The sequence below is a fragment of the Chiroxiphia lanceolata genome, chromosome 4 (assembly GCF_009829145.1).
Source record: "Chiroxiphia lanceolata isolate bChiLan1 chromosome 4, bChiLan1.pri, whole genome shotgun sequence".
Taxonomy (NCBI): domain Eukaryota; kingdom Metazoa; phylum Chordata; class Aves; order Passeriformes; family Pipridae; genus Chiroxiphia; species Chiroxiphia lanceolata.
In genome coordinates, this window is record NC_045640.1 from 29,342,880 (window position 1) to 29,363,182 (window position 20,303).

General features: G+C 39.7%; 1 protein-coding gene across 8 annotated transcripts in view; it reads left to right on the forward strand.

Annotated features, from left to right (window-relative positions):
• The window catches only part of CRACD (capping protein inhibiting regulator of actin dynamics), a 128,248-nt gene extending 107,948 nt beyond the window's left edge, over window positions 1–20,300 (forward strand). For 3 of the 8 annotated variants that reach the window (XM_032687022.1, XM_032687023.1, XM_032687016.1), the window contains 7 exons: window positions 2,132–2,296; window positions 4,853–4,921; window positions 6,229–6,411; window positions 7,975–11,440; window positions 12,906–13,096; window positions 14,155–14,320; window positions 17,500–20,300. In XM_032687022.1, coding sequence (XP_032542913.1) covers window positions 2,132–2,296; window positions 4,853–4,921; window positions 6,229–6,411; window positions 7,975–11,440; window positions 12,906–13,096; window positions 14,155–14,320; window positions 17,500–17,660 — 4,401 coding nt within the window. In that variant the 3' untranslated portion in view covers window positions 17,661–20,300. The remainder of the gene's footprint in view (window positions 1–2,131; window positions 2,297–4,852; window positions 4,922–6,228; window positions 6,412–7,974; window positions 11,441–12,905; window positions 13,097–14,154; window positions 14,321–17,499) is intronic. The other 5 variants (XM_032687015.1, XM_032687017.1, XM_032687018.1 and 2 more) reach the window with 4 other exon arrangements.
• Window positions 20,301–20,303: the final 3 nt, after the last annotated feature.

Genomic DNA, 20,303 nt, shown 5'->3' on the forward strand with positions numbered 1-20,303 from the left:
TAGAGAATGTATCAGTATGAAATTTTTCTGAGAGGGATAATTGCATTGTAGTTACAATATAAACACATTTTAAAAAAGAACAAGGAGCGGGTTTAATACTGCTCTTTAAAACCAATAAGTTTGATCAGTGGTTACAGTAAGCTGTTTGAGATTTTGACATTTGGTCGTTTGGTATTTAGCATCAGCTTTAGAGGTTAGAATGTACTGAAAGAAACTGGCCAGTGGAGAACTATTAGTGGAAGGTTTTTTGCCTCATACAGACCCATCTGCCCATCCAGCTCCCATTTACACAATGGAAGCATGTAAGATTTCAACTCTACAAGTTGCAGTGCTAACATGAAAGCTTGGGAGGACTTGGTGAAACTGTTGCCTAAAAGACCCAGGGAGAAAAAACTCCAGGGCAGTTTAAGTAGGTGGTAAGATAAGGGAAGGTTTTAATGAAGCTTCTCAGGCTCTGAGAATACAAGCCGCACGCGCGCCCCCTGACCCAGGTGCTACAATTTTTATAATTGTGTCCATCCAATCCCTGTTCGTGCACCCCCTGGCCTTTACCCTGTTCCGCCCACCGACCTGCCCCTCAGGAATTGAGTCTGGGGGAGTTTTGGCACCCCCTCTTCCTCATCTTCATCTTCTTTGGAGTACTTACAGTTCTTGGAGGCTTTCCAAAGTCCTAGGTTTGAAGGTTGCTTTGCCTGGGTGATATCTTGTTGGCCAGGCCAGGGTGCAGATGTTCTTAAACAGAACGAAGGCCTACCTTGAAAAAGAGACTAAATATGCTATTGGAATTTAGGGGGAATTGATAGGGAATGGGGTAATAGGGTTGGGTATATGTAACTACTGTTCTAAAAGGTGAGGGACATACAGTTACATTTAAAACCTACATTCACTACATAACTACTTCTAAAACCTATAAAAATTAAAAAATCAAAAAATAAAAAAACCCTGAGACAACAAAACCCTTGGTGAAACACTTGCCTTTAGACTATGGGTGCACTACCAGTAATCCAGGTGGGAATAAAAGTCTGCCATTCAGAACTGCCCACTATGCCAAAATGGTGTACGATATAAATTTCACCACTTTCTGCAAGAATTCAAATGAGCATAAATAACTTGTCCATAGTTTCACAAGATAGAAATGGGAGAAGTCCTTTGGAGAATTTTCTGTGCTTGAAAGACAGCAAAGCCAGAAAATAACTCCACAGTCCCCTCCTTCCTAACTGAGAATGATTCCCTGAAATATTTCAGGAAGAGAATGTATCAGTACATGTTCCTTACTCCATTTGCTGCTTCTAGAGAATTTCTTTTAACTCTTTTGCAAAAATTCGCTTTCAAAGTCTGTATGGTATGTGTCTCTGAAGTAGCCAGAGCTGCAGTTTCTCTAACTCACTCTATCAGGGGACAGATATTATATGCTACTTATTTTACTCATCTTACACTTGATGTAATTCAAGAGTACTTTCTTGTAACCCTTGAGAGAAGATTACTTCAAAAAGAAAAATAAATGGTGGGAAAGCTCTTTTATTCATTCATCTACTGCATGTTCCCTGCCTGAAGTTCTTTGTGCAACAGTGGTGAGTGGCAGTGCTTGTGAGCCTGAGCAGACAGGAGTTTGTATTGTTCCTATGAGATCAAGCATCTAAAAGAGCTGAGCTTACCCTCCTTTGAGACTTTGCCTCTTCTAAGGCCAGGTTGTGCCAAACCCTTAACATTTAAACCTTATAATTAAACATTACAATAAGGATATCTTTCAGAACTGCAGATGTATGAGATGCAGGGTTTGGGGGCTGGAGAAAGTTGCCTTTTGGGGTAGTTTTAGTTTCCCAGTGTACATATGGCTTGTAATCATATTTCTTTGCAACAATAAGGCATCATAATTAGCTTTTATAAACAAAGTCTTAACCTAGAACATAGATTAAAAAAAGAGATGGAGTGTTTCAAAGTTCACGGTAAGTTTGCAAAACTTGGCAACACTGTCAAGAACTCAAGTTGATCATCCAAAATCAGAAATCATGTAGCAAATTCTTGACCTTGGTCACTTTGTGGTGCATGCTGAACTTGTCTTGTTTTACTCATAATACAAATACCTGCTTCTCACTGTTGTTGGGGTTTTTTTCCTTTTTTTGTTTTTCAGCAACAGTTGGCCAAGAATATAAAATTTGGGCAGCCTCCACAAATGACAGTTTCTGCGAGGACAATGGGGGAAGCAAACACTAGTATAGAAGAGGATGTGTTGCTCAGCAGCCCCATGGAGATTGAGACTCAGCAGGTCACAGTGATCTCAGGCAGTGGTAATAAAGTAAGCACTTTAAATTGATGTGTCCATGGCATTATAGCAGTACTAAAGCAGTAAAATTCACTGGGCAATAGCAGATGTCTCCAGTGAGGCACAGCAGAACTCACTGGGCTGTTTCATGTGGGAGGGTTCTCTCAGCTCGTCCTTCTTGGACTGGTGGGAAGCATGCTCTTGGCATCCTGATCCAGGTCACACAGATCTACTGGTTTGAGTGTTTGCTCTGAACTTCTAGCAATGTAGACATCATTTGCAGTGTAGCTAGAAGACAGGAGAATTTTCTGAGACAGAAAATATCTTGAAATATGGCCTTCCGAGCAAGGAAAGTTGCTCGCAGCATCAAATGGCAAAAAGGAAAATCATTGCAAAATGAGAGGGATCTGGATCCTAAATCTGTAAAATCCTAGGTCTTAGGGTAAGTATCTGTATTTCTCATGGACAGGAACTGGAGGCAAAGAAGGGGGATAAGCATTTTGTATGCTCCCTAAATCCAAATGTCCAGTATAATTCAAATAATTCTTCAAATTATTCATGAAGATTTTGATATCAGGAACTGTGGGCATTCAGGCATCCAGAAGAGTCTTGTTCAGACAGCTAAGAAACACAGTGAGTGAGGAAAGGTTTCGGGAAATCCTCTAAGGCAAGGCTGGTCCTGTGTGTCACTGTAATGCCAGCAAGGAGCACAGGGAACAGAAGGACATCCTTCTGTGCCTGAAGGAGGCTGACTTTGTGCCTGGGAAGCTTTGGAAAAGGCATGCAGCAACCCATCATGTACATGCAGCCCTTAAAATCCCGATGGGACAGCAGGGCATGAGCCTCCACTCGTGTTCACTAACACTAGTGCTGGCCGTGTGAAAGGCAAAGGCAGGAAGTGTCCTCTGCAGCTCATGCCTATATTCAGCCAAACACACAGAAGGCAGATTTATGGGCAAGGTGGCCAAAATTCTTCATCAGTCTTTAAGGGGCAATATAGCTCCTCTGTGACCACTTCCTTTGTGGTTGTGGTCAGATCTGTCAGGGAGCCAGGCATTTAGGTAGGACTTGCACACTCACACCTCTCCCTCGGCAGTCTGGAAGGATAAAAATGAAGCCAAGGTAAGGTATATTTTTCTGCTTCACAAATACTCCCTTCTGAAGCAATCAGTTAAGGTGAATCAAGAGCATCCTGTGTGCCTCAGCATAAAATGCACAGGTGGGCCCATGGATAGGTTTTTGCTATTTACCCCATGTACCCTGGTACTAGGTGCAAGTCTGTGTTTGAGACCAACATAGATTCTCTTCAGACAGCCTTCCTGATGGGTCCTGTAGGAGACACTAATGTCACCTTGTGACCTCCAGCTTGAAGGAGACAATAGCTCAAGCACTAAAAAAACACTACAGTATTTTTGTGTAATTAGGAGGGAGAAATTCAATCCTTACCACCTACTCTTTTAAATATTACATTTTAAAAACAAAATGACCTCCCATTTGCATAATTCTTTTTCCAAATACTGCAGGAGCAAAATCCCTACTCAGAGACAATTGTAGACACAACCAAACCAACTCTATGTGCATAGTGTCAGTCAGAGCACTCGGTACTTTCCTTTTGTTTCTGCACACTACTCGTTACCTGTGTTATCAGAGATAATCAGGGAAATTAGGGAAGCATGGCAGTTTCCCTAGTTTCTGCTCTTGTCTCTTTTGTTGGCCTTGTAACTCCTCGGTGTGTCTATCTGCATAGGTCCTGAGGGATGGGGTGGCTTCTGTCAAGAATTGGTGGCCAGGACCACATAGTGTTGGTCTACTTCGAACAGGTTTCCTGTGATACTTTGTGATTTCTGATTTTCCTGTCTGAGTAACTTGGATCAATAGCAAGAGTTCTGGGTTTAATTTAACCTGTATTTGTGAAGCTGATTTTTTAGGTTTCATAATAACAATCAGGTGTGCCTGGTGTAATGGGATCCCAACATTCATTATGTTATGAAGTAATACTGTGATAGAATGATTAAAACCAATGTTTCTGGGTGTGATCAATGCTGCTTCAACCTCTGTGCCTTAAAAATTCCCTGCTGTGAATGGCTTGGAGAGGGACAGTAGCTGAAGAGTTCGAGTACTCCAGGCTTGCATCACTCTGTGGGGACAGTTAGCTCTGTAAGAAGAGGAGTTGTCAAGCACATGGAGTTGAAACTCCTTGCAGCAGAGATAATGCCTAATCAGGTTACTATATTTTATCCTTATGCGTAGGTCAGAAGAAAATAAAGTTGTAAGACCTGACCAAAATCCTACAAAACTGTACTACTCTTTGTTTTGGAACCTGTTTACTTTATTAAGAAAGCCTGAGTGTTTTACCTTTTGTAGTGTTTTGTAGCAGTAACTGCCTCTGTGTAGACAGCAATGATTCAAGGAGTAGCAAAGAGAAACTCATAGCATGTAGGAACAAGAATTGTTTGTCCATCAGTCCTGCAGTGATAGGAAACATGGTAAAAATCCTATCCTAATATGCATGATTTCACAACTCCTTTGAATCATATTTATTAGATCCTTTATATTTTAATACATGTCTATGGTAATCTTCTTTTCTAGGCCACTGACACACCAGATTTCTTGAGAATGCTAAATTTGCCTGGAACAGGACATGAAGTGGAAGAAAAGGTAAAAAAACCTCTTATACTTGGTTTGCACTGAGTTACATTCTGGTTTGAAATAGCAAAATAAACCTGACGATTTCTGCTTTTGGACATATTCCATTGTTTCATTGATCACCCAAGATTTTGTAAATCTTGGTGCAGTTTTGGGGCTAGTACATAAGCAATAACTAAGATTGAGAAATCTGTAAGAGCTGATTGCAGGAAACAGCAGGACTCGGTCTCTGCCAGTCTTGCAGCATTCCTACATTTGATGTATTAATCACAAAGTCATAATTTTCATAAGTACTTCTACTACTTTGTTATGCCTGCATGTAATTCAATAAGCATATGCAAAATGTTCCTTCAGCTTTTAAGTAATTGGTTCCATGATTATCATGTGTTTAACCTCAGAAGATTACAGAGCTGTCTTGAAAACAATGTATGTGATTTTCTTTCCTTACAGAAGATGTTTTCTCCCTTCTATTTTTTTTTTCTGTCTTTTTTTTTCCATTTGGATTATGCCAAATACAAGTCTTGGGATGATAGCTTGGTGACTTATGGGGGAGACTGATGACAGGCTCACGCTTACACGCCTAGACATACAGTTCCACTGTATTTATTCATGAGAGGAATCTCACTGAATCACTTTGCTTATATTTGCACTTTTGGAACCCAAGTATTTTGAAGGGCACGAGAAAAAAAGCACCTGTCAAAGTCAGTGTTGTCTTATTTTGCTGTTTGGTGCTTGCTTGGACAACTCCATATGACTGTGGAGGGAAGGTTTTCTGCAGGCACTATGCCAGTCTGGCATCCCATACTGCAGTCATCTCCCATGCAGATAATACAGTTCTGTACCTGTTCTGTTCTAATGCTTAGATAAGTCAATCTGATTTCCTTTTGACTAAAGTGTTTAATCTAAATTATTTAAAGATGTAAATCTTTTTTTCACAGTAAGCAAACTTTAAAATGTCCCAGTGTTTGATACTGCTTAAAACCTTGCCTGTGCCCTTCCCATTCCCAATAAGCTCAGAGTGGTGCTAAACTGCAAAAATACTTCAGTTAGAATGGTATAAGTAATCTTAATGTGACAACTGTAAAAATGTGTAGTACTGAAAATGGGAAAATATTACAGCTGTAACTTTCATGTCCAAAGTTTGTGATTTGTATAATTGAAAACCAGGGTTTCAAATCTTTTCTGCTAATAACTCTTTGAATTCAAAACTCCAAAGGTGTGCATGTATGTGCATGCACGCATATTGTTAACTTGTTTATTTATTTATTTTATGGAACAAATAGCTTAATAACAGTTTCTTGTGTTTGTGATACAAACAGGTCACTCCAGTCAAATCAGCTCGGCCAAAAAGACAATTTTCCTGTTCTGGCACAATTGAAACAATCAATTTGGATTCAGTTCCCCAGGCTGTTGCTCGTCTAGACAACAGTGCAGCTAAGCACAAGCTGTCAGTGAAGCCAAAAAAGCAGAGGGTATCAGGAAAGCACAAGAGACTTACAAAGGTATTAAATCACTGGCCAAACAGCAAGACGAGGGGGATTACTTTTGAAGCTGGGTAAAATAACCATAACTGAGTGCACCAGGAGCTATAGACATAGGATTGTTATTAACTTAAGATGCGATTTACACTGTTACTTGAAGTCAAGAGAGACCTACAGCTGAAACATGAACTGGAGAGAAGATGCAAAGAAGTTATAATATTGCCAGTTGAGACAAACACTACTTAAACCTGAAGTAATTCCACCAGGATTTTACACTGGGAGAGCTTTCTGAGTCTAGTTTTTCTAGTAAAAATTATTCATCATAGAGGCCTGAAGATATCTGCCACTGTTAATGCAGCTCTGATATAGGCAATTAGTAGTGCAAAACTTGGTTGGGAAAAAATTAGATTCTCTAAAACTGATGTGGGTTCTGACCGGGAAAATATCCTTGTCCTATAGGAAAGAATAAGACTTAATTAATGTAGCTCTTGAGCAGCTATAGAGTGAATTATCAAATTCTAGCTTTGTACACTTACTGCACATTTCTTGTTCTTTTATCCTGACATCTTACTAGTGCTTGTAAATGGGACAAGACTACTAAACTACACAGGGTTCAGTAGAGGCCACTGTCCTTTCTTCCGCACCACTGTATTTGCGTTTATCACTCTTGCAATGAAGACATTAAATTTAAACCTCTTGTTTATACAGAATGGTTAAGTGGAACCAAATGATGGCTCAGAAAATGATAGCTAGGCAGGACATTAGCTGAGCTGTTTTCCTCAAGGGAAGTGCTGGGAAGTGCTCTTCAGGTACAGCTCATCAGACCACGTTGCTACAGAGACAAGGAGTAAGCTGTGAAGAAGATCCGCAGTTTGTTGCTGGTATTGCACCCACATGCCAGGGCTGCTGGGCAGGCATGGAGAACCAGTCAGTGATGATCACAGAACAGTGCAATACTCCTGGGGAGCTCTAGGTTGGCTGTCCGTGCATGTTCGCACGGTTCCTGCAATAGTACTGGAGTCTCAGCACAGCTAATGAGGAAGATATCCTGGCTCAGGATTTGTGAAAAGCAGCAAATTGTGTTTCCCTGAGCAGTGTTCTTTCCTGGCTACCATTGCAGAGCTCATCTCTGCAGGCAACAGCTTCTGTCTCTGCAAGTAAGAGATAGATTTGCCATGAAAGAACTGGCAAAACAATGCCCTTAAGCAGGCATTAATTGTTTCAGGCTTAAAGGATGGAGTTCTAAGTAGTAGAACAGGCTTAGGAAACTTGTGCTCTATTCCTTGGACTTCTGTAAATTTGAAAGGTCAGGTCTCAGTGTACACCAAATGGTGATTCAATATTTAGCATTATACTGTTATCACTGTTGGGATGTTTTCTTTCTTTTAAAGGCTCTCATTGAAATAGGTGAGAGACATGGGATCTATGATGATGTGATTCATAAATTGGGGTGGATGTGTTTGCTCTGGATCTAAATCACTGTTCAGAAAAAAGTGGTTTGCATTTGCAACTCTTTGATCACTATAAAGAATAACAAGCCAATAGGCAATATTCAGTAACTTCAAACATGTCTTTTAATTTTAGGGATCACAAAGTTTAACAATAACAGAATTTGAGCCAGAGGACCTGGAAACTCAGCTGTATGAGGACATATATCCAGGTTATAATGGACACTTCATAGCAGACAAGCTAATCCAGGGCAGAAATGAGCAGAAGCAGCTTCAGCTTGCAGAGGAGAAAAGAATTGAAGATCACTGGGGGATCCTTGAGGCTGAAAGGATAAGACAGATTGTAGAAATGGATGAACAAAGAGAAATGGAAGAAAAAAGGTGCCAAGAACTTGAACAGATGCACAAAGAACAGGAGAAAAGGTGTTGTGAAGAAGAGAGGAGGCAGTATCTCCTTGAGAGAGAGATATCTTTGGAAACAGAAGAGCAAACATGCTATAAAGAGGAGAGAAGACTGATAGAGACTGAAAAGAGGCAAGAGCTGGAGAAGATGAGGTGTCAGGAACTCGAGAAGCAAAGGCAGAAGGAGTTGGAGGAGCAACAAAGTCAAGAGCTGGAGGTGCAAAAGCTCAAGGAACAGGAGGAGCAACAGAGACAAGAGCTGGAGGTGCAAAAGCTCAGGGAACAGGAGGAGCAACAGAGACGAGAGCTGGAGGTGCAGAAGCTCAAGGAACAGGAGGAGCAACAGAGACGAGAGCTGGAGGTGCAGAAGCTCAAGGAACAGGAGGAGCAACAGAGACGAGAGCTGGAGGTGCAGAAGCTCAAGGAACAGAAGGAGCAACAGAGACGAGAGCTGGAGGTGCAGAAGCTCAAGGAACAGAAGGAGCAACAGAGACGAGAGCTGGAGGTGCAGAAGCTCAAGGAACAGGAGGAGCAACAGAGACGAGAGCTGGAGGTGCAGAAGCTCAAGGAACAGGAGGAGCAACAGAGACGAGAGCTGGAGGTGCAGAAGCTCAAGGAACAGGAGGAGCAACAGAGACGAGAGCTGGAGATGCAGAAGCTCAAGGAACAGAAGGAGCAACAGAGACGAGAGCTGGAGATGCAGAAGCTCAAGGAACAAGAAGAGCAAAAGAGACAAGAGCTGGAGGACCAGAGGTGTAGGGAACGGGAGGAACATCAGAGGCAAGAACTAGATGAACAGAAGCACTGGGAACAGGAGGAGCAGAGACATAGGGAATTGGAGGAGCAGAGGCATCAGGAATGGGAAGAGAAGAAGTGCAAAGAGCTGGAGGAGAAACAGAGACAAGAGCTGAAGGAGCAGAAGAGGATAGCGCTGGAAGAATTAAGGCAACACAGGACTGAAAAAGAGTGTCAAGAGGAAGAAGAAAGAAATTGGCTGGAGGAACCAAAAGTACTCAAGGAACAAAATAAGGAAGAAATACAGAGAGGAGGCCTAGAAGAGAAAGAGCTTCAAGTCACTGAAATAAAACTGAAGGAGAAAGAACCTGAGAGCCTCAAACAAGAGAAGAAACAGGAGGAACAAAGGCATTTGAAGGAGAAAGGAGAAAAAACAGATAAGGAACAACCCCAGCAAGTAATAGACAAGAAAAAGAAAAGGGAAGAGCAGAGGAAACACAAGCTCACAAAACAAATGCACATGGAAAGTTCAGAGGGTGTGCCACAAGATGAACTGAAGCAGCAGAAGGAACAAAATGGACAAGAATGGAATGAGCTGAAAGAGCAGAAGACAGACACAGAAGGACAAAATCTTCAGCAAACCCAAGAAATATCCTTGGAACAGCCACAAGACAAGGATCAGTTCTGTTCCGGAGGGGCTGATAGGCATCCAACAGAGGAGAAGCTCCAAGAAGGATCAAGAGCCCAAAATCTCAAACAGCCAGAAAAAGGGAATAAAACAGCAGAAGAAATGCTAGCCCAGAAACTGAAGAGAGATGTTGAAGCTCAGGAGCAAAAGCGCATAGGGGAAGAACTTCGGTGGCAAGAGGTAGATGAAAGACAAACTGCATCCAGACCCTTCACATTTCAAGTGTCTTCTGGAGATAAACAGATCATATTTCAGAAAGTAAATCTGAGTCCTGTCACACCCATCAAAGGAACAGGACTCTCTTCTCCATCTGTCAAAGACTGCAGGGTGCACACCATCAGTAAGGGCTCTCACACCCTCCCGTCATCTGCGTGTGTACCCCACACAGCTATTTTGGTTACTGGAGCACAGCTGTGTGGCACAGCAGTTAACCTGAACCAGATTAAGGACACGGCTTGCAAATCATTACTTGGCTTAACAGAAGAGAGGAAAAATGTGGAAATTCCTTCACCAGAGAAGTCCCAGAAAAAAAAACAGGATCCCAAACCTAGCAGCAGTAAAATTAAACACGCTCAAGAGACATTGAACAACCAGGCCGTACTAGCTGAGTGGGCCTCTATTCGCTCCAGAATACTGAAGAATGCAGAAAACAACAAATATAATGAGAGAGACCGAGTAAGTGTCTGCAGGCACAGTGACGACTGGACACCCCGAGGACGGGGTGCTCCCCATGGTAATTTAAGGAAAACCCTTTCTGCAAATGCAAAGTTCTCAATAACACCAGCATGGCAGAAATTTTCAGAAGTTTCAAAAATCAATTCAGACCCTGAGAATGTAAGTGTGGCAAAAGGTAATGTGGGGAGAAACACTGGCTCATCTGCTGATTTGAAGGAGGATGTGGCTACCACTTTTAAGGATAATTTAGTTGAAAAGGCTAAGGAGAAAGTGGAAATCCATAGTGAAGTGACAGACAATACAGAAGGCTGTAAATTTGCAAAAGATCTTCCATCTTTTCTTGTTCCAAGTTTTCCTCATTCTCCAGGTAAAGAATTACCTAAGCCAGAACTTCCCAGTGCTCTGGAAAATCAGCAAAATAACAGCACAAAAAAAGCAGATAAACCGTCACCAAATGGAGAAGAAAATGTTTCTCCTTTTGGGATAAAGTTACGAAGGACAAACTACTCTTTACGTTTCCATTATGATCAACAGGCAGAGCAAAGGAAAAAGAAAAGATACAGTGCAGGAGACAGTTTTGATGGTGTGCCTGACCCACTCACCTCAACAGAAGGTGAGAAAGAATCCACTGTTTTTGCTCCACAAGAGAGTATATCCCCTGACATGGGGAGAGCAAGTGTCCCCGGTAATTTAAAAGACTCTTCAATTACTGTGACTGAGTTTTCACAGCCAGTGGGCACACCAGTGATCCCACCAGGCACTGGCCAGAGTGCTTTACCTGCTCATGAGAAACCAGCATGCAAGTCAGTGGTCCCACAGAAACCTGCTATAGCTCCGAAGCCCACCAGCCAAACCCCACCATCATCTCCTCTCTCTAAGATGAACAGATCAAACCTATCTGAAATGCTGGGGCAAAGGGTGACTAAAGCTGAATCAGATGGTGGCTGGAGAAAAGAAGACAGAGCAAATGCAGTGCAGACCACACCATCCGATGAGTACAAAAATGAAGAGGAAGAAATCAAAGAAAAGAAGTCGTTTTTCCCATCTCTAAGTATTCCATGGAGAGAAAAAAATGACAAAAAGCCTGAGCCATTGAAGAAAGGTATGTATTTTTCAAAGCATATTTAGCTATTGTTTGCACTTCCAAAATGAGATGTTGAAGGTCCAGAGGAAGATGTTTGGTCTTAAGCTATATTTTTTACCTGGCATGTTATTTGTGGAGGACCATTACTTTGCTTAGGGTTGTCTGAATAAGCGGGAATTCCTATCCCCACAGTTTAATTCAGAAATGCACAAACTCAGTGTGACTGGTGCAACCTGCTTAAGAAAGTCAATTTCAGGGAGGTAACAAAAGTGTGTGTGTTTTCCTCATAGAGATGTTACCTGGTTAGTCAGGGGATGGGCTCTGTGGTCCACATGTAATGGTGTCAGCAGAGCAGAAGGTGTAATTTTTAAAATTTACACTCTATTGTTTCTATTTTTTAGGGAACTGTTATCTAGTTTTAAAAATACTAAGGTTTAGGTCCTCTTATCCTGGGCAAATTCTCTATCTAACCCAGCATAGCTGAGCATGGGAGTCTGCGTTTCAGAGCTACTCTTCAGTAGTAGAAACAATTACAGTAGTCATAATGACTCTTTAAAGAAAGGCTGAAAGTAGTAATCTGTACAAGGAAGAAAATCATCCTTTCAGCATAAGGACACCCAAAAGAGAAAGGCAGGAATTCAGCATTTCATTGGGAAATCCTAATTTTTTTTCATTCTTGAATTTTGCAAGCATCAGGACATGTCTAAAATCATCTCTCAGTGGAACTGCTGCCTTTTTTTTTTTTTTTTTTCAATTTTTTACACTTTTTCTTTTGACTTCCAATTTTTTAAAATGTGGATTTATGGAAACTAGTTGGAGGCACAGCTGCTGGATGGGAGAGCAGGTTCTGGGCCAGCTGAGGGTTTCTGTGCTCACTGAGCTCTGCAGAAGCACTTTTGCAACCCAGTGCTGCTCCCTGACACTCACAGTTCTATACTGGGTGCTAGCTCCAAATCCACCCAGAGTACAGAAAGTCAAATGCTCAAGTGCCAATTTAAAAAAAAAAAAAAGTTTTTATAACAGAGGCTGAATTTACAGCAGTACGTAATCTTAGTCCCCTTTTTTTGTGTGAAGTTCTGACACTCTTCTTCCCTTAATTATGGCTGAAAAACCAGGGAACTGCAGTATGTATTTGTATTCCTTTTATCAGTAATAAACAATCAAGGCAAAGACATCACTTTCATCAAATATCCCACACAGTGCAAATATTTGTAGTAAATAAGGCTGTAAGTCTGGAGTAGGCTTTTTCAAAAAAAAAAAAAAAAAAGAAAAAAAGACATTTTGACAGCTGTATGAGTGTGTCAAATTAGGTCTTATTCCTGAGGCATAAAATCTTTTTCAGGATTCTCCATGCAGTCCACAAGGGTCTGTGACTGACCTGACATTCAGTGGGCTTAGCTCCAGTGTTTCCACAAGGTACAGAAGTTTTCTTGAGACAAGAGATGTGCATTACTCAATCAATTCGTGTCATGTTTTCTTTCAGAAAAGCCTGTCCTCCAGAGCAGGCACTCTTTAGATGGCTCTAAATTGATGGAAAAAGTGGAAACTTCGCAACCGCTTTGGATTACATTGGCACTGCAAAAGCAAAAGGGATTTCGTGAGCAGCAAGCCACAAGGGAAGAGAGGAGACAAGCTAGAGAGGCAAAGCAAGCAGAGAAGCTGGCTAAAGAAAATGTAAGCAATCTTTAGGAACCTGCTTATTAACAATACTGATACCATGATTATAACTGTTAGCTAATTTTCTTATGCAGAGCATTTTTTTAATGCTTTGTTTGTAAGATTTAATAAAAGCTAAAACGACAGTGAGTAAAAAGTAGTCTGAAAGTCTGGAGTTTGCTTTTGCAAAACCAAGACCTCCAGGAAAAAATACTTTGCAACAGTGTGTCAATTTTACTGTAAACTTTGATGATATCTGGTGGTAGTTAATGGCAATCATAAACAAAACCACTGTGCAGATGATAGAACAGAAAAATTGTGTGCAATGTGTTCTTTTAGAGCTTGAGCAAATAAGATGTTAACCTTTAATGCTTGGGGAGTAACAGTTGGAATACACCTTTATAGGTGAATATTAGTAAGTCTGAATTTATTTTTATTGTTACATGTATTATTTGGATAAAATACAGATAAATGAAAGAAATGGACAATCATGTGATACATCCAAATGCCTTAAGCAGGCACTGAATTCAAGTATCACTTCTTTCCTATTCTCCAAATAGTTATTTACTCTCCATGTTAGTAAGGAAAGCATTTCCACTTACAGTACCAAAGTGATGCTACACAAACACTGACGCTGTATATAGATATCACAGATGGTAAACAGGGAGATTACATGGATAACTAAATATATTTTGATGTCTGTTATGAGACCCAGATTTCTGATGGATACATGCACAACCACTGATATAGACAACTGGTAGAAGAAAACCAATGTGTGTGAAGTTGCCTGCAGATGCACAGTGTGTTTCAGTGCTGTATTTAATGGGCAGGGCTGGCTCAAACTGTTCAGTATTTTGACTGAAGTGACAACATGACAAATTTAACTTTGTGGTGGTTTTTTTTACAGTCTCTAATAACTGTTGGTTCTAGAAGTATCAGTGTTGTGATCCTTTGCCAAAAAGGAAGGTTAAAGAAAGGCCAGGTGATGAATGAAAGAACCAAGTGTGTCATCTCGAACTTGTAGCCATTACATGACAGACTGTTTCTCATTTAGCAGTTTTCCTTCTCTGTTCTAGGCTGCTCTGAGTAATCAGTCAGATAATAAAAGTAGCAGCAGCAAAACGAGCACACTGCAGAAATCTACAACTCAAGAAGGGGAGAAGAAAACTGAGACTGCTGTGTCAAGACTAGAAAGAAGGGAGCAGCTAAAAAAGTCAAACACCCTTCCAACTTCTGTGACAGGTACAGTGAGAGATTCAGATTCACTCTAGAAATATTGCACTTCAGAAATGGTATTGCATGTTTTGGACAAAGTGAACACATTACTTTTTTCTCCTTATATAGTACCCCTAGAATTACAAATGAATTTGCTTTCGGCACAGAACAACACAACTTGTCCCTGTCTGATGTGCTGGCCAGTATGCTGGAAATACATAATTTTAACAGGTTTTCAGCAGGTTCCCCAGTTATTAAGGCTGCACTACCGCAGTTCCTTAGAATTGCCCCAGTTCAAGTCAACAAAATTAGGCTGTCTCCCCAAGCCATATCCAACAGTATTTTTGGAACATGACTAATGCACATTAGAGGGATCAGATTTACTGTAAATCGAAATTGCAGTACTGTTTTGCCTTTAGGTTGGGGGTTAGCACAGAAGTGGAATGATATTTAACTTCTACAAAATGTATTTGTGTTGGAAATGAAGCATGTTGTGTTCTCACACCTCCCAGTTCGTAAAGGAGAAATATTCACCCCACAATATTGGAAATGAGTATCCCATTTCACTGAAAAATGCAAAAATGAATCAGTTCAGTTGAAGCTAGCTTGTTACCAGTCAAATATTTGGTATGGAAGGTTGGAACCAGAACGTACTGCTTTATCTGTCACTTCAGTTAAGCTGAAAAAATTCCATACTCAAAAGGCAGGTACACTGAAATAAATACTTCCCTACACGGCATAATATTTGGGATGGTATAAAGTGATTGTTGAAATAGAAACTTGCCTAATATTTCTCTGACTAACAGTAGTCCTAGGCTAAAGGTTTTGGAGAAGAGTATAGATAGGTGTTGAAGAAACCTTTTTACAAGTTGCACAGTAAATATCATAGGCTTCTTTGAAAGTAAATACATGTATCAGTTGCATCTAGTCAGTACCACTCCAAGCCAGGAACTATGGAATGCAACTTTTGAAAGCAATGAGGTGATTCATTTATCTGATTTGTAACAGTAAAGGCTAAACCAGTGCTGCTCCTGCACTACAGACTGTCTCAAGCTGAACAACCCCTATGCATGTCTATATTCAGTAGTGCAGCAGCTGGATGTTCACACTGCAGCTGCACACCAGAGCAGATATCCCTGAGAATTTGCAACATCTTGGGTTGGACTAGAGGGCCTTTAAAAGTCCCTTCCAACTCAAACCGTCTCACATAGATTGCCCAAAATTTTCATGCTTTACAGCATTTTACATGTGCCTTACAGCATTCCTGTCAACCTGTAACAGGGCTCTATTGCAGCCCTACTCCAAAAGATTCAGCAGTGTGATGTTATGCTGTACATGGTCAATTCTAGCAGAAATCAAACTCCAGCACAACAGATGATGCCAAATTAGACTAAAGAAGGGGCAAACCCCAATTATCCAGGATCAGTCTATCTGCACTAGAATGAGAGTTCAGGGGGGAATTGAGGAGGAATTACCAACTGTCAGTCACCTAAAGTGAAATAACTCTATTGGCCCTAAAAGGAACAGTGACTGGATTTCCCTGTGATTACTGGCTACATTTGGAACCAGGCAGCCATTAGCAATTACACAAATATCTATATACAAGTATTTGTTTATTATGGATGACAAGACCAATTTGGGTTTCCCACATTAGAAGAGCATTTAAGACAGAAGACCAGCCTAGGACATGTTTAAAATGAGTTTGTTGAGTTCTCCTTTAAGGACATTAAAAACACCCAAAACTTAAAAGAAGGTGTATCTCAGTCTTACACTTGAGTCTTGTACAACAGGAACTGATAAGAGTGTCTGACCTTTAAAATAGCATAAATTACCATAGCATTTAAAATAATTAGCTTTTCAAAGTATCCATCTACAGTAGTAGCTGTGCTAGGGTTCATTTACTTACGGATAGAAATATATGATTAAAGACGTAATAGAAAGAATTGATTTCTGCTAGAATGTACCATGTACCATGTACAGCATAACATCACACTGCTGAATCTTTTGGAGTAGGGTTGCAATAGAGCCCTGTTACAGGTTGACAGGAATGCTGTAGGCATGTGTAAAATGCTGTAAAGCATGAACAATTTTTGGCATCCATGGAATTTTAAAGCTTTTTAAAACATTAAAAACCTGAAAATTAAATTCAACTAAAGGAATTTGGATTGAATCTGAACATTTAACAACAAAAAAAAAATCTTTTTGGCTCTAAGAAAAGAAGATGTGTAAGGAGGAGGATGAGTGAGGAGTTATTTTGTAACTATGATTTTTAGAGTCACTCCATAGGTTTCAGACAGGACTCATTTCTATCCAGGTTGCTTTCAAGGGCATTCACTGTCTCAGAATTAATCTTCCCATCTGGTTACTATGATATATTCTACAGTTCTACTCTGTGAAGTTGCTTCTTAGAAATCAGTTGTTTATTCAACATATTTTCTTGCAGAGACAGCTGTTTGTCTTAAAGATACTATTTAGAAGAAAATGTGTCAAACAGCTAATGGAGAAAGCAGGTTTATTTGTTTTTCAGGATAGCCTCACAGGCAGGGTTAACTGAGGCAGGCAACTACAGGACCACTTTCTTCTCTTAGTTTATTTAAGAACACTAATCTGAAGAGAGACTCTAAATCCTATTGAATGCAGTTGGCTTAAACATGTGCAGCAGCTGTGTTACCAAAGAGAAAAAAAACCCCTAGCTTTATTTCCCATTGTTTGCTATGTTGCAGATGTAATCAAAATAGTTTATGTAAAGAGGAAGCCTGGCAAACTGGAAATGTTTGGCTCTCACAGAGACTGAAAATTTTGTCCCTGTTTTTGTGAGTTGGATTACTTGGAGTCACGTCTGAAAAAGGAAACTCAGCTCCTCCTCATTTGATTATTATGCACATACAGTAAGATTTACCTAAAAGTGTTGGAAATAAATATCAAGTGTTGGTTCAGAATATAGAATCAACAACAGTTAAGGAGGCATGATCTGATACTAAGTTTAGTTGAGTTTCACAGAATATTCTGAGTTAGAAGGGGCCCACAAGGACCATTGTGTCCAACTCTTAAGTGAATGGCCCATAAGGGGATCAAACCCACGATCTTGGTGTTATCAGCACCATGCTCTAACCAGCTGAGCTCATCTTCACATATAAGTGAAATCTTTAGAATCCTGCAACAAAGCACAAGGTTCAACTAAAGTTTTTTTTGTTTTTCCTCTGCAGTGGAAATTTCAGACTCTGTTCCATCAACCCCACTGACAAAAGAGGTGGCCAAGAGATTCTCTACGCCTGATGCTAACCCTGTGTCAACAGAACCAGCCTGGCTTGCATTAGCCAAGAGGAAAGCAAAAGCCTGGAGTGACTGTCCACAGATCATAAAGTAAACTGTAAAACTACATCTCTATTGCTATTAATTGCTTTCTTTTATTTATTCTGCATTTTACACATGACAAAATTGAAAATGCATGTATGGAAGGACTGAAAATTGAACTGATTACCATTTTGCTCTAGCTCACTGTTAAGCCTACTCAAGTCATATATTCCATTGCTTTGACAAATAGCTAAATGAGGTCATGGCAAAAATTTCACAGCCAGACTCTCAAAAACTTAAAAATGCTCAGATACTGGATGTAAATTTTAGTGAGTATCATAATAAGGGCCAGAACTTCAGTTCAGATGCTTCTTAAATTCTGTGGGTACTCGGTTCTGGAATTTTAGATCTCTATACTTTAATCGAGATCTCAGAATTTTTTTTCAGCAGTCTGTTGTTAAAATTAAAGCAAGATGCATGTTCCCTTCTCTTATTCATAATTTAAAAAAAAACGTTAAACTGTATGAACTGTCAGTTCTGCCAGCTATTTGAAAGCTTTTTCCCTAATGAAGAACTTTGGGATACACTGTTCTACGTGCAAATAATAAGCAGAAAGATGGTACCATCCAAATGCTGAGGTAATTTCTTCCATTGTAGTATTAATATACTACATCTATATTCCCTCATTCCTAGGAAGAAAACAATTAATCCTACTTTAAAAACCCCACAGTTATTTGAGCAAATATCATTAAGTTTTCAAAAAGAAGCCAAGAAGTCAGTGTTTCTTCTAGTAATTTAAATGCATCACTGTTTGTGCTTGGCCATATTTAAGATGTATAGAGACAGTGATTGCAGATTACAACTTTAAATCAGTTGAATGACTGGAATTAAACTGTTCTACACTGCAAATGTAGCTGTGGAATTTGTCTCAGTAAGTTCCCACAGGAGTAAGACTGGCAGAACTGAAGTTAACTGAGAACGGAAAGCTAAGTCAGCGAGAGTCTCAGGAGTTTCAACTCGGCATTCTTCCCGATTTTACTCCTGATTTTACATGCAACTTCAGGTAGTTCAGATAACTTCCTGTACTTTGACCAATACAGCTAGATCACTTCAGAAAAGGTTACTTACCCCATCTCAGGTATCTGCTGTGGCAATTGAAAACTTTATTACTTCACCTAACTAAAATAAAAATGTTCACTCCCTCTCTCTTGCAAAAAAGGATAAAGTCCAAGATGTAATAAAAATGTCGCTATCCTCAACATCCCATAGAAATAGCTAGGTCTGCATTTTTGAAAGTCACACTATTAAATAGTTCACTTGAGTTTGTTTTACAAGGAAGACTTTAAAAAATCTGAATATCTCCTTATAACCATAAGGCTTAAAAGAACCTTTAAGCCTACAACATCATAAAAGGAGACATTTTCATAAAATGAAGATATATCATTATAGAATGATGCCACATATGCTTCATGGAAGTGTTTTAGCCAAACTGCTGTATGCAGCATAAGGAGTAGCACTTTATGCAGAAAACAGAATGAAACCTGCTGTATCCTCCTGTTCTCAGAATCAAACAGCAAGTCATTGCCGAGTACAGCCTTTCCCACCAAACAGTGGCTCCCTATCATGGTTACAATAGCACAAACACAGTGAATGTGTTAGATTGAGTAGATATGCAGCAGCAAGATGGGCTTTCTTGGTTAAAAGCCATCAGTTTTGCTCAGTTTCATAATTAAAACAGAATCTCTAAAGTAACTTTTTACTGTTAATATAAGTAATTATTATGTTTTAAACAGAAACAGGGCAATGCTGCTCGCAAATGCTTAGGAGAAAAAAAAACTTAATGCCTTCAATATCTGAAGAAAGAATTGGCCCCTTAATTCTTCTTGCTCTGCTAGCACCAGGAATTAGTGCATCTTAAGTTATATTTAAGTTTTTTTCCAAGTTTGTTTGCCTGCAGTACCTATTTGTAATCTAAACTGCCCGAAACCCATCTTTACAATTATTTCTTGGGAGGGGGAGCCAGGTAGACATACAGAGAAGGTGAAGTAAATCAGGATTAAAAATACTGGTACTCTGAAAAGCATAGCAAAGTTAGGTGCTATTGTGCATGACATAAGGATGCAATTTTCCAATACAATCCATTTACAGCACATAGAATAAGTTTTCATTAAGGATGGTCTTAAGCTTCAAAGCAGAGGGTTTTTTCAACCATAAAGGTATCTAGTGTAACAATGGAAACTGTTACATGCAGTACTTGACAGAAACATTTCTGAAGTGTACACGTGCAACAGTGACATTTCATGTTAAATTAACAAAAATTTGCACTAAATACCAACGAAGTGAAGTGTTACTTTGCTTTAGCTTTGTTGCAACCATTTCTGATAAAGTATTGGAAATCTGTAAAAATAAACCCAAAACGTTACTACCCAGCTTAAAACAGCAAAAATATTTTAAGAACTGAACAAGCCACTATGTAGTATATTGTCTCAAATTTTTGTAACTAATACAAACACAAAATACCATTTCTTCTGACAAGGTTATATATGATTAACCTCTATGTTCATATAGTAATGTATAAAAACTATAAGATGTACAATTGTGGGGTATTCGTTGTGTACTTTTTTAATTTTTCAAATGTTTTAAAGTGCAATTGTTTATTATACTAATGTCATTTTAATTCTTATTAAACTATAACCCAGTCAAAATTATCTAATCT